This window comes from Diabrotica undecimpunctata, chromosome 1, assembly GCF_040954645.1.
Source record: "Diabrotica undecimpunctata isolate CICGRU chromosome 1, icDiaUnde3, whole genome shotgun sequence".
In the NCBI taxonomy this organism is placed as follows: domain Eukaryota; kingdom Metazoa; phylum Arthropoda; class Insecta; order Coleoptera; family Chrysomelidae; genus Diabrotica; species Diabrotica undecimpunctata.
Window position 1 is genome coordinate 110,401,542 of NC_092803.1, and position 13,941 is coordinate 110,415,482.

General features: G+C 30.7%; 1 protein-coding gene across 2 annotated transcripts in view; it reads right to left on the reverse strand.

The window, feature by feature from the left end:
• Positions 1–3,881, reverse strand: part of LOC140452328 (cytochrome P450 4d2-like) — a 65,764-nt gene extending 61,883 nt beyond the window's left edge. The window contains exon 1 of one of the 2 annotated variants that reach the window (XM_072546521.1): positions 3,620–3,881. In XM_072546521.1, coding sequence (XP_072402622.1) covers positions 3,620–3,782 — 163 coding nt within the window. In that variant the 5' untranslated portion in view covers positions 3,783–3,881. The remainder of the gene's footprint in view (positions 1–3,619) is intronic. The other variant, XM_072546517.1, reaches the window with a different exon arrangement.
• Between the last annotated feature and the right edge of the window lie 10,060 nt (positions 3,882–13,941).

Sequence of the window (13,941 nt, forward strand, 5' to 3'; positions counted from 1 at the left end):
TATTTTTATCTTCCACAAACATTTTTTAAAGTTATACTTCTATACGCGCGTTCGACATTGGAAATTTGTATAAGATATAGGTAAGAGAGAGACAAAAGATATATTTCCTCTCTCTTTCTCTCTCGAGAATAAAAATGTTCCTTTTGTAAATATATTTAATATTTATTAATATTAATAATATTTTTTTATTAATATTATTATCATGGTAAATTAAACATATGCGTAAGTATTATGTATATTTTTATTTTTAAATACTTATAAATATTGCATTTTAATTTGTATTATTATATTAAATTATGTTGCAGTGTATTGTATTGTATTTTTATATTAATAACAAAATAAACAATGAATTTTACTGCAAAGTATGTGTAAATTTTTTTTGCATTCAACTCCTTTCATACATATATAAAAATAAAAATATACATTTTCATCAAAATATTGATTCAATCCTTCATTTACTATACTCATATTACAGGTCAAATGTTTATAGCAAACGATATATCATATACCTACCTAATTCTGTTTCCCTTTCTACTCTCTCTTACCTATAACATTACATAATATGTAATGATTGTGCAGATTGACTTCCATATAAATTTGTAACTGCGAACGCGTGTATAGAAGTATAACTTCTACGGGCAATCCCACTGGACTGCCACACTCGTTTTTTTTTATTTTATTATATTGTTTTGATTATTACATTTATTTTCTATTATAGATTAATTTAAGGAAGTAAAGGTATTTCTGATAACGCACAAAAACTCTGAGAATGAAGGTTAAAATTGTATTTTGACGTTACAATATTCATAATTATAATTAACTAAAATTTTCCTATAAAATTTTTTTATATTAGAATTAATTTTAAAATTACCAAAAAACTAATAAATTTTATTAAATATTTAACATTCACAATATATTAATTCTCGTTTCACAGTATTAGTCGCCATACTCCTACGAAACGGCTGAACGGATTTTTATGAAATTTTATATGTGTATTTGGTAGGTCTGACAATAGGTTGCAATCTATTTTCCATACCCCTAAATGATAAGGGTGGTCCTCCTCACCTCAACATATTTTTTTATTTTTATTATTTTACGAGATGGTATTAAACAATACTTCTATCAGCAACCATAATTTTTTAAGAGCTATATTATTGTCACAAAGTTAGTTGCCATACTCCTCTAAAACGGCTTGACCGGTTTTTATGCAATTTTAAACGCATATTCGGTAGGTCGGTCGTTATATTTTTTATACTCCTAAGTGATAAGGGTAATCAAACTTTTTTTAATTTTTTGGATATTTTTTATTTTTATTTTTATTTTTATGATGTGACATTAAGCAATACAACTCTTAACTTTACTTTTCTATCACTAACCCCGGTTTAAATAGACATATTAGCAATTTAATCACTTTAACCCTGGTCGATATCTGATCAATTACTGGTCACTTCTCATCCAGTAAAGAGTACGTATTAGGCATGAGAACAAAGCCGATCTCCTATCTTGTTTACAAAATAAGCCTTTTCTCACTCCGAAAACTCTACACAGTTGTCGTACATTATTATTGTTTATAAATCCAGCTTAGTAGTGACGTATACAATTATCATTTTACCTTCTCAGTGTTCTTAAGTAAATTTATTATTAATTTGCTGGGCCGAGCTTATTCAGCGTGTTTTCCAGGGCTTAGCTCACCAGTTCAAAAACCATGACACATTTATAAAAATTAGGATGACGTAATCAACTATCCTACATAGTTTTTGAGCTTAAAGCCAACCGTTGGAAGTTTGCGGAATTAACTAATTAACCGGAAACTCCCAAAGTTTGACTTTTCATTTTTTAGATTTTACACAAAATTCTCTGTGATGGTTTTAACCAAATAAAATACGAGAGTTTTATTTGTAAGCGTCCTAAGACATAAAATTACCACAATCAGTAAATAGTTGTAGAGATCATGATATTTATAGTTTTGTATAAAATATTATGTAATACCTCCTACAAGCTGGGAAGATTCCTAAATATAATGTTGAAGGGCACACGGTTTAAAAACAATGAAAGTCCACAAAAACACACTGTCAAAAAAGTTAGGTTAGAATTTTTCTATTCATAGTATTGTTTTATCAATTTTGAGTATGACTGACGATTTTCGTAAATCTTTTTATAATACAAAAAATATCACATTAAACTAAATAATATTATGGAGTACATAAACGACAAAAAGCGGAAATCCACTGGGCGAATGAGGGACATGGTGAAAAAGCTTAAATTACAAGAACATGAGACTGGGGAAAGTTGTGAATGCAAACGCTTCCAGTGTTTCAAAAATACATCCGACGCAGAGCGGCAATCTATTGTGCCTGCATTCAATTTATTGAAAAAAAGGTATCAACAAGACAGTTATCTTTGTGGTCACATAACCACACTTGACATACAACGTATAAGACCGAGAAAACCGGAAGAAACTGCTACATTAAGAAACAAGGCTTACTGATATAAAATACGAATTGGAGGCTTAGAAACGGATAGTACTATTCCTAGAGACAAACGGGGATGTCATTCTAAAATTAATAAACTTTCATCAGAAACCGTTTCCTTAATGAAGCACCAAATTTAGACTATACAGACGACATCTGGGCGTAAAGGACATTACAATTTACATGAGAGTCAGAGGATATATCTCTCTGATGAACTGAATGTAAGAAAACTCTGGAATCACTACATTGAAAAAAATCCAGACAGTAAAGTATCATATTATGAAGCATATAGGATATACTTCAATGAAAATTTCAACATTTCTTTTGGCTATCCGAGGATGGACACTTGCTCCTCTTGTGATCAATTTTTGACAGAAATTAAATGTATAAATTCTCAACATGTACAGATGAAACTGTGAAAGAAGAATTGAATCAAAAGATTAAAAAATTTGAATTGGAAAATAAACTACATAAATTAAGGCAGAGAAATTTTATGCAATAAAAAAGAGTGCTAGATTGTGTGCTCGCAAAGATGATACTGTAACTAGTATAACTATGGATTTTCAAAAAAACTTGCATATTCCAACTATCACAACGAATGATGTTTATTATAAACGACAACTTAACTACTATTTATTCAATATTTATCAACTGTCTGATGCCGATTCATTTTTTCTTTGCCTATGAAAAGCCTGGACTTTCATTGATTTTACATATGACACACCACCTTTGTTAGTGTATTTTTATTTTTTTTTTTTAATAAAACACTTTTAAAACAAAATGTTAAACTTTTCATTTTTATCGATTAATAATACCTGCAGGTGCAACTGATAAATAAATAAGATTTATCTTAACCAATTTTATAGATGTAAGTCCCTAAATGTATAATTTGAGTTTTCTCATAATAATATCACAAGGACTTTCATGGTTTAAGCCGTATGCCACTCTATAGCAATAATTAGGGACAATTCAGCAACACACATATCAAACCAAAAATTAAGATTTATAAATATTTCAAGTATAAAAGAAGCATTGTCGACGACGACGTAGAAAACGACATAATAAAATGAAAATTAATCAATAGTACAAGATTTGCAGACAGCGAAATGTTTAGATAATCTTTAAAAAATAATGATTATGGTACTTACCGTATAGAGGCTTAAACATTATCATATAAATATTTCCGAAAAATAAATTGGGTTCTGGACCAGGAAAGTCTTTTAGTGCTCTCTGTCTGATATATGCAAGTGTCAAAAAACATAATAATGAAATAAAAACAATTATCGCAAACGCCAATGCAATCATTATCATCTAATTTAATTCACGAACAAAACCACTTTGATCGATTTTGCACATTTCTAATTATTTATATGTTCAAACTAAATAATATAGGGTCATCGCTGATAACGCACTTAGGATGTTATTCCGACTGCCAATATTTAACTGACGCCTTTGCGAGCATTAAGCAATTTTAACTAATTTTCATTAATTTTAACGAATGTAACAGTTTTTAAACAAATACAAAAAATGATGATACAGATGAGTAGACCTTGATGGACCATGAGGTAAAGAATAAAGAAGTTTAAAACGAAACTGATTTTTTGAAATTAAAACGTCAAGAGCGCAATACAACTTCCTTCATTTTCTTATATAAGTTCTTATATAAGTTCTAAGCTGATCTTTACAATCACTTATATATTATAGAAACTATACAAAAAAGTACACTGTACTTTTCTGCCTATATTAAGCCACATAATTTTGATATTATGTGGCCATATTATTTGAAATAATTTTGAGGCAGTTGCAGTTCTAATTAATTCTTTACAATAACCATACTTTTTCTCCTTCTAATGACGCGTTGGTTCAAAAAATTGGCAATGATTAATGTTATGCGTATTTTGAAGACTACTTTTTCAAACCCATGTCCACTGATGATGTTATACCATTTGAACAAATTTTTAGCCAATACCTCCTTATTTCAACCAACTTTATTTGAACTAAAAGTTAAACTACTTAGTATTTCTTTATTCATGATTAGAAAAAGTAGAGCAGTTTCATTGTCTAGCCTCCAACCTCTACTGAATCCAATTTGTATTAACTTCTTATATCATCGATCCATCTCGTCGAGCATCCACCTGTTTCTCTTCAGGTGACATCTCCACTACAGAGGTTGGCAATCATCATAGCTATTTTAATTTTTGAGGCAGTAGCTCTAAATAGTTGTTTTGAGCTGCATCCAAACCATTCTCTCAGGTTCTTAAGCCATGAAATTCGTTTTCTTCCCATGCTTCTTCTGCCACCTATCTTTCCTTGCATTATGAGTCGCAGGATGCAATACTTCTCGCCCCGCATCACATGTCCGAGATACTGTAGCTTTCTTTCTTTAATTGTAAGTTCAACTTCCTTCTCGTTTCCTATTCTTCTCAGTACTTCATTGTTCGTAACTCTATCTACCCAGGAAACCTTCATAATTCTTCTATAGTTCCACATTTCAAAGGCGTTAAGTCGTCTCATTGTGTCTAGATTTAACGTCCATGATTCCACTCCATACTATAGTACACTGTATACGTAACATTTTGTTAGGCGTACTTTAAAAGCTAATGTTAAACCTTTGCCACATAGGACCTTTTTCATTTTCATAAAATTAGAACGTGCTTTTTTGATTCTGACTTTGATTTCTGCAGTGTAGTCATTATTTTCTGTTATAAGTATTCCTATGTAAGTGTACTTTTTTACTCTTTCGATTGGCTGGCCCTCTACTATCAAGGTTTCGTTAGTATTATGGTTGTTTTTACAAATTTTTATAAACTTCGTCTTTTTAATATTGAGCGAGAGTCCGTACTCCTTACTACACATTACTATTTTACTTATGAGTTTTTCCAGGTCTTGTAATATATCGGCTATTATTACTGTGTTATCTGTATATCTGATGTTCTTAACTAAAACTCCATTTACTTTTATGCCGACTGTTTCATCTTCTAGAGTTTTTTATAATTACCTATTCAGAATAAGAGTTAAATAATAGAGGTGATAGTATGCAGCCTTGCCTGACTCTTCTCTTTATTTCCATTTTCTCAGATGTCTGTTTTTCAATTCATACTATTGCTCGCTGATTGAAATAAAGGTTTGTTATTAGCCTTAAATCTATTTTATCTAGATTTTTATTTTTTAGAATTTCCATGAGTCGGTCATGTTTTACTTTATCAAACACTTTATTCATGTAGTCTATAAAACAGATGAAAAGAGGATGGTTAACATCCAAACATCTCTGCGTCAGCATGTTGAAGGAGAATAGTGTATAGATCTTGTACACATACCATTGCGGAACCCATATTGTGTGTCTCTAATATCCAGCTCCAGTTTAAAGTGAATTCTGGCGTGGATAATTTTCAACAGAAATTTCAATGTATGTGACATTAAGCTTATGGTTCGATAGCCACTACACTCTTTGGCATTCACTTTCTTTGGCAAGCACACAAATGATGATGTCAACATTTCTCTAGGGATGATTCCCATAGTATAGATAGCGTTGAACAGTTCTACTATTCTGTCCAGGTTTTTCTCGTTGACCAACTTTAATAGCTCGCTTGGTAATTCATCTGGACCAGCAGATTTATTGGTTTTCATTGAGTTTAACGCCTGACTAACCTCTGTTTTGGTTATCTCTGGGCCTACATCTCTCGTTTGACTATCTACAAATGTACTAGCTTCTCTCTGATCATGAAATAATTCCTCGATATACTCTTTCCATCGTCGTAGTTTTTGTTTTGTCTCCCATATAATATTTCCATTTTTGTTGAGCAATATATTCGAGGTTCTTCTACTTCCTACTCTGGTTAGTTCTTTGACTTTTTTATGTAGATTAAAGTTGTCATATCTGTTTTGCAGTTCTTCTATTTCTTTACATTTTTCAGAGAAGTAGGTTTCTTTAGATTACCTAATTTTTCTTCTTATTTGGTTTTGAAGCTGTTTAGAGTGGATCGTATTGCTAGTTTTGTTTTTTTTTCCTTTCAATCATCAACTCTAGAATTTCCTCGATCATTCACTCTTTTTTCTTACATTTCGTTGTTGTAAGTACTGTTTTACTTGGCTCCAATATAGAGGTTTTGAAGAAGTACCACTGCTGCTCTATGTTGCAATTATTTCTTGGGTTTCTCTGTTTCGCAGGTTCATACATACTTCTTACGTTCCATGTAGCGATTTTGCAGATGGATTTGTATATATTTAGAGAACAGTGATTTCGCTGGCTAACAGCCTGGGAAGCCCTGTCGTTACTGTTGTTTCTTCCCCTGCCGAATCTTGGCATCCGAGAACCATGATTAGTAGGTTGTTGATTGTCATTTCTATAAGCCATAACGATTTCTAGGGATACTCCATGAGTCTTTAATGCAGTGGTTGCCCGTTGCCTTCTGCATTCTTTTGTAGTTGACCAATTTATTGGTTCTTCCGCCTTTGGAGTCGATTTCTCAGCTCCAGGGCAAAAGAGTGTCCTACAACTTACCGACTCATCCGCCCGAAGCCGTTGGTCGGTATGCAGGGGATTGCTTATACCGGCAATCATTCGGTGAATTACCTGTTGGTCCACGGGAAGTATTTTATTTCCCTCCTACCCACCGGTAAACCGGGTCGGGCATTCCCCTATCCGCCACCTGGAGACGCACTCTCTAGGAGTTACAGGTTCTCCCGAGAGTTAGCTATTCGTTAGCTAATAATTTTCGGAATTAGAGAAAGTGACCATGTGTAACTGATAATTTCTTAGGAGAGTTGGAAATATCCTGAAGAAAGGAGGGACACTTCTGATGTGGTACTTCAAGGATGAAGACCCTTTCTTTTGTGAGCTAGTTCAATTTTGATCTAAGTGACGAAATCTTGGTACAATTATTTCTATTTAGAAATATGTAGTTAAAATATTACTCGCTAAGATAAATACATTTCTATCCTTAGTAATAATTAAAATAATTGTCAGCTCAGTAGAGTCAGTGAATTTTCAAGGAGCAACCAGACATCAAAAACAACTGTAAGTTACATCCTTATATTATCTTAGAAAAGCTTGAGCATTGCTGAGTCTTTGCCGAATTCAAGACCATATCTGGTCACCTATTAATTACTATTACTATTAAGTCCAGAGTAATTAAGGACGGCTACTTCATCTTAAGATTAATATCTTTCTCAGTTACATTTTGGTAAACACAATTAGAGTTTTATTTGATAAACGACTGGGGAGGTTTGGATTTTATTGGTGCCAAGAAGCTTTTTTTATTTTTGTGCTGTTTAGGAGTAATTGTTTAATTATCGTAAATTGTTAAGTAAAGTTTAAGATTTAAATTAAATTATTAAGTTGCGTGTTTCCCTTAACTCGAGTTAAGTTCTGATCTAGTAAAGATTAGATTTATTGTTTTATTGGTTTCTTAATGAACGGCAACTATCTCTTTACTGATCACATTATACATTCATGTTATTGTATGTAATTGATTTTTATGTATACAACCATTTGTTGAACTCAATAAGTATACTGAAAAATTTTTACGCAACGAACTAGAACCACAGTCGATAACTACCAGACAAAAAAAAAGAAAGAAAATTTACAAAAAAGTAAAGAAACCTCTTAAATAACAAGCTTAAATATATAGAAAGCCTTAATTGAGAAGAACAATTCAGAATATTCTAAGCCAAAATACAATAATGGTGCTACAAAATCTTATAAAATAAATATGGAGACACAATCGCTTCCTATATAGTGATTAGAAGAGATCGAAGGTACAAGGCGAAAAATAATCAGATTTTTGCCTTGATTAAATCTTTGACTGCGTTGATGATATCGATATTGCTGAAAGAAAGCAAAACAATCTACGAATAGTACCTATATATAGCGCTAAAATAAGCAGCCAATAAAATGAGTTTTATAATAAATAATTCTAATAATAATAAATTTATAATAACAAAACAAAATAAATTTAGACGGAATATAGAAGACGACGCTATACAGTTACATGAGGAAGTTATATACCAGGGGACATTTTGTTAACATTGACAGTAGCACTATTGCAGAAAATAACTGTAGAATTTTTATGGCTATTTCTCTCTTCAATCTTGATTTCTCGAAGGGAGTGTAGTAGTCATTGTGATGTCGTATATTGTCCGTCTCTAAAGATCTCTGTCTCTGGTCATTGCTTTTAACTCATGCGTAGGTATTTAAGGCATTAGAAAGACGTCATATCTAGGACACATAATGCGCCATAGTGAATTTGAGCAGCTCCAGGTAATATTAGAAGGCAAGATTGAAAGTAAAAAGGGCATAGGATGAACGAAAAAATCTTGGCTACGAAACATCAGAGATTGGACCCACACAAAAGGAAATGAATTAATTCATCAAGCCCAGAACAGAGAGAAATTTGCCATATTGATTGCCAACCTCAACAGAGAAGGCACTTAGGAGGAGGAGGTAGGTATTTTGCATATTCCTATGTTATAACTAACAGAAGCTATTTTAGGCACAATTCCCTTTTCAAATCGTCAAATCAAGAAATAAAAAGCTAGAACTTTACAAAATAATAATAACCAAGACTTGGAAGAATAAACAAGGTACTAAGGAGTACTTACGGAGCGGTGAATGACGGTGGTGTGGAGAAGACGATAAACCTACAAAACGTACAGAATATAGATGTTATAAAACACAATAAAATGAGACATCTGATATGGGTAAGGCATGTAAGAAGGATGGAATAATATGATCCAGTAAGAAAATATTCCTTGCTAGAACCATTTTGCAGAGAGGTCGACAAAGATACGGAAGAATAAGAAACACAAATAGCAGAAGATAAAGGTTCCAACTAAAAAAACTGTTGGAACTAGAAAACATTGACTATGATAATGAAAGAAATATTAAATTAAAGCTCTTCAAATCTTGAATATGTTACTTATGTGGGTCCATTTCAAATTAGATGAAAGAAATAAGAAGAAGACTTACAATATATTCTACCACCAACGACCGGTTTCGCATACTATAATTTGCTATGCATCTTTAGATCAACGGTACGTTTAACTAAATGCTGAAAATATAATAGCCTGTATTAGAGTGCTGTGTGGTACAAACTATATAGCAATTATAATTAAATAGAAATTAGGTAAAAATTAAAAAATAAATAATCTTACTTACATTCCGATACAAGGATTATTACTAAATGTTTGAGAAAACATAGTTTAAAAATCCGTTATGATAAACTGGTGACAGGTGAGCATCAGTTTTACTGCAACTATTTAACGAGTAAAGGGAAATTTCTTGAAGGGAAGAGTGATATTAACAACTAGGATAAGAATGTAGTTAATGTAAATTTTTTGTTGTAAATTAAATGTAATGTTTTATTATTTAAAAGGTATTTATATTTATTAAACAGATATATTTTAAAATGTGTGTTATTTATTGAAATTATTAAACTTGAACAAACAGCACTGTAACAAGGTAAAATAAGATAGATGATATATCAATATACATTGGATTATTTGCACACCCAAACAAACATCAAAAAGAAAACATCTATCTTATTCTACTTTGTTACAGTGCTGTCTGTTCAAGTTTATTAATTTCAATAAATAACACACATTTTGAAATATATTTGTTCAATAAATAATATAAAAAACTTTTAAATAATATTAGATCACATTTAATTGTCAATAAAAAATTTACATTAATATCTACATTCCTATCCTAGCTGTTAATATCACTCTTTCCTTTAAAAACTTTCCCGTTACTCATTAAATAGTTGCAGTAATACCAATCTGTCACCAATTTACCATAACGGACTTTTAATCTACGTTTTCTTAAACATTTAATAATAATTCTTGTATCGGCACTTATTTTTTCACTTATTTTTTATTTAATTAATTTGAAACCATACTTAATAAATTGCTCTCATATAATATTGGCATAATTGCTGTATATTTTGTACCAGACAGAACGGGCTATTATATTTTCAGCATTCAGTTTACCATGTACCGTTGACTTGAAGATGCATAGTAAATTAAAGTATGCGAAACCGGTCGTTGGCGGTAGAATAAATTAATTGCGAGTAAGTCTTATTCGTATTTCTTTTACGTAATTTGAAAGTCTTCAGTTTTAAAGTGTTCTTCAGTGTTAAGAAAATGTGAAGATGTAAACATTACATTATTAGAATACAGAAATACAAATAACAGACTATAAAGCTTCCAATCGAGAAAAAACTGTTGAAACCGGAAAATATTGACTATAATAATGAACGAAATAAGAAGAAAAAATAAAATTGTATAAGCAGTATAATGACCTAAAATAAATTTTAAAATACCGACAATAAAGAGGGTCATCCTGGTCATTGGCCATAATTATATCTATAAAAGAATATTGTCCTATGTAGATCTTACATAGTGAAGAAGAAAATGGAAATATGGTGCCAAGAAACAGTATACATTAAAAAAACTTAAAGAATGCAAGTAGGCGAAAATACGCTGGAAATAATGTGGTGAATAATAATGCGATCAAAATAGACAGATATATAACGAAGATAACCAAACAATAAATGACGATAACATGATAATCGACAAGTAGGTGATTTGGTTCCACACATGAGTAACAGGGCAAGAGCAACCGATTAAATTTTAATATTATGTATGTTAAAAAAATTAAGAGGGGATAAGAGCGGAAGATGTCATACAATAAGAAAACTAAATTAACTGTTATATCTGATATTATTTTTGTATTTTGCTATAAGTATTGTTCTATGCGTTTTATGTTTTGTGTTAGATGGACACCTTGTTAGAATTTATATTGAATATGACACTTGGTATAATGACTGGCAGGTAATGTAAAATTCCTAAATAAAATATTGGCTTCTACAATAAAACTTGAAAATTTCTCTATTATCTGCGATAAGGATTTGAAAGAATAAGTAAGGGAGAAAAGTTTCTTCGGAAAAATATTTTTACATTATTAGAATTGTGAGAACAGAATAAGGTTCAAGAAGTCGACCATGCGGAAAGTGCTTCCAATTTTATTTAAACAATTTTTTTTGACAAATTGTAAAAATCAGCTTTCTTAGATCGGCATTTGTTTATGCTTTTTGAATTCTATCACCAAAAAAATCTCTAGCAATGTTTCCTAAATTTGATCGTTTTTGAGTTTTGATAAACAATTTACACTAAAAAAAAAAACGAAAAATGATGCTTTTCAAGACTCAAAAAAATATTGTTTTTGAAATCACTAAGTACCTAAGTTCACGTTTAAACCTCCTTCTATCAGCTTCTAATAAAAATTGTGGGTGTGTTTTATTTTAAAGTGATTTAAGATACAATGAGAATTCAAACTAGCAATAAGGGTACCCAACTTTAAGATAGGCAAAATGCCTTACTCTTAGAATTCAATTTTTTTCATTTTCATTGTTTTACGCTCTATGTGATTAAATAATAAGGCTCAGCACAATTTTAGCCCACCAGCACAATTTTAGCTCAGCACAATGATTATAAAAATTCACTCACATAGATAAGGCTTTTACAAAACTTGTCTATTTTTTATTGACTTGTAGTTGAGTGTATATAACCTAAAAATGCATTTTTTTAAAATGTATAACTTTTTTTTAGAGGTGGCTGCAGGTCCAATGTTTTTTTGTTTTTTGTATTTGATTAAAAACTATATATCCGATTTTTTCAGATTTTTCCATATGTTGCGCCATGTTTAAAAATCCGAAAAACTGTTTTTTATGCGGCTTTTTGGGGTTTTTCTCCATTGTATAAATTTTAAATAGATCAAATCAAGGTTTTTTTTATTGGGTTATATATACTCTAAATTACGCCTTTAGGACAAAAGTGGGCAAAACACCTTTAAATACGCAAAAACTATGTGTTTCATGGTTCTTGGGGTTTTTTAAATTTTTGACATCGACACAACCTAAATCAATTGTCTCATATTTTTACCGTTTATATAATTAAAAAATAAGACTCAGCGCAATTATTTGTCTATACTTCATCTAATTTACTTACCGTTGCACGTCAACCCGTGAGGTCACATGATACCAACACGAAATATTTAGGCGGTGGGTGTGTTCTTTTTTAGAATCACTTTGCCGAGTACACTGGCATTACAGCCACTAGACATATTTTATTATATATGCGTAGAAATAATATTTAAAGATTTCTATTAATGTTAACTTAACGAAATATGCAATAATATGTTTCATTTAATTTGTATAAATGCATTATAAAGCGTTTTTATGAAGAACTTTTGTTTGGAACACACTATAACTGTAATCGAACGAAGGTGATATTTTGACATAAATTGGTAACACTTATTTTACAGTTGCAGTGTTGACACTTTTTGTACTTTATTATTTTGAATCTTAAAGTAAATACTTCTTGTTTTATAGTTTTACCTATTTAATAAAATTTGTTCTTTTTAGAACAAAATTAGTGTGGTTTATTTCAAAAATGTCACGTAGCAATTTAAATAGTCGTTATAAAGAGACGGTAGTTTCTTTGATTCATTATTTTGAACAGGAACGTGATAATAACGGCCTCATTCTACCCTTGACTGCTGTTAGAAAAGTATGTAAATTATGTTTTGTATATTATTGTAGATGCTTAAAATATACATTCTTGTTTTAGCGTATAGCTGCAGCTTTAAATTTACATATTTCAACTGTAAGTTCTATTTCTCAGGCCGTAAAGACTAATACACTTCTATCACCGCCCACAAAACGTACCAGGTATAAGAAAGTTACCAATACTAATTTAATAAATACAATCGAACATAAATCTTGTTTTGTTTCTGTATATTTACATTAAATATTAATTTGTTTTGTTGTATAATCCACTTTTGCAAATATTATGTGACCTATTTGATTTAAAATGGATTCAGGATTTTTTATACTTTGGCAACTATGTCAACTTCGATCTCTGTCAATGATAATATCGTGCAACGGAAAGTAAATTAGATGGACTGTATTTTTATAGACCCTTAGGTTACGCGTTAATTACCTAAAAATGCATTTTTGTTTTCGAAAAAAGTGTTTATACCCATACGGAAAAATCTAAAAAAAAATCAGGGTTATAGTTTTTGCTCCAATACACAAAATAAAAAAAAATGGACTTGCAGCCTCCTCCAAAAAAAAAATTTTACGCTTGTTTAAAAAAAATTACTTGTTAGATTATGCACACCCAACCTACGAGTCTATAAAAATATACAATTTGCTTAGAGTCTTATTTTTTAATTACATAAAAAGTAAAAATATGAGAAAATTGATTTGGGTTGTGATGATATCAAAAAATATGACTTACCACGCAAAAACCCTAAAAACTATAAAAAACATTGTTTTTGGGCGGTTTAAAGAAGTTTCGCCCAATTTTTAAATATCCTAAAGGCCTTATTTTATTTATAATGGACAAAATTTTCAAAAACCCATGAAAAACAGTTTTTCGAATTTTTTAAGATGGCGCATTAAATAGAAAA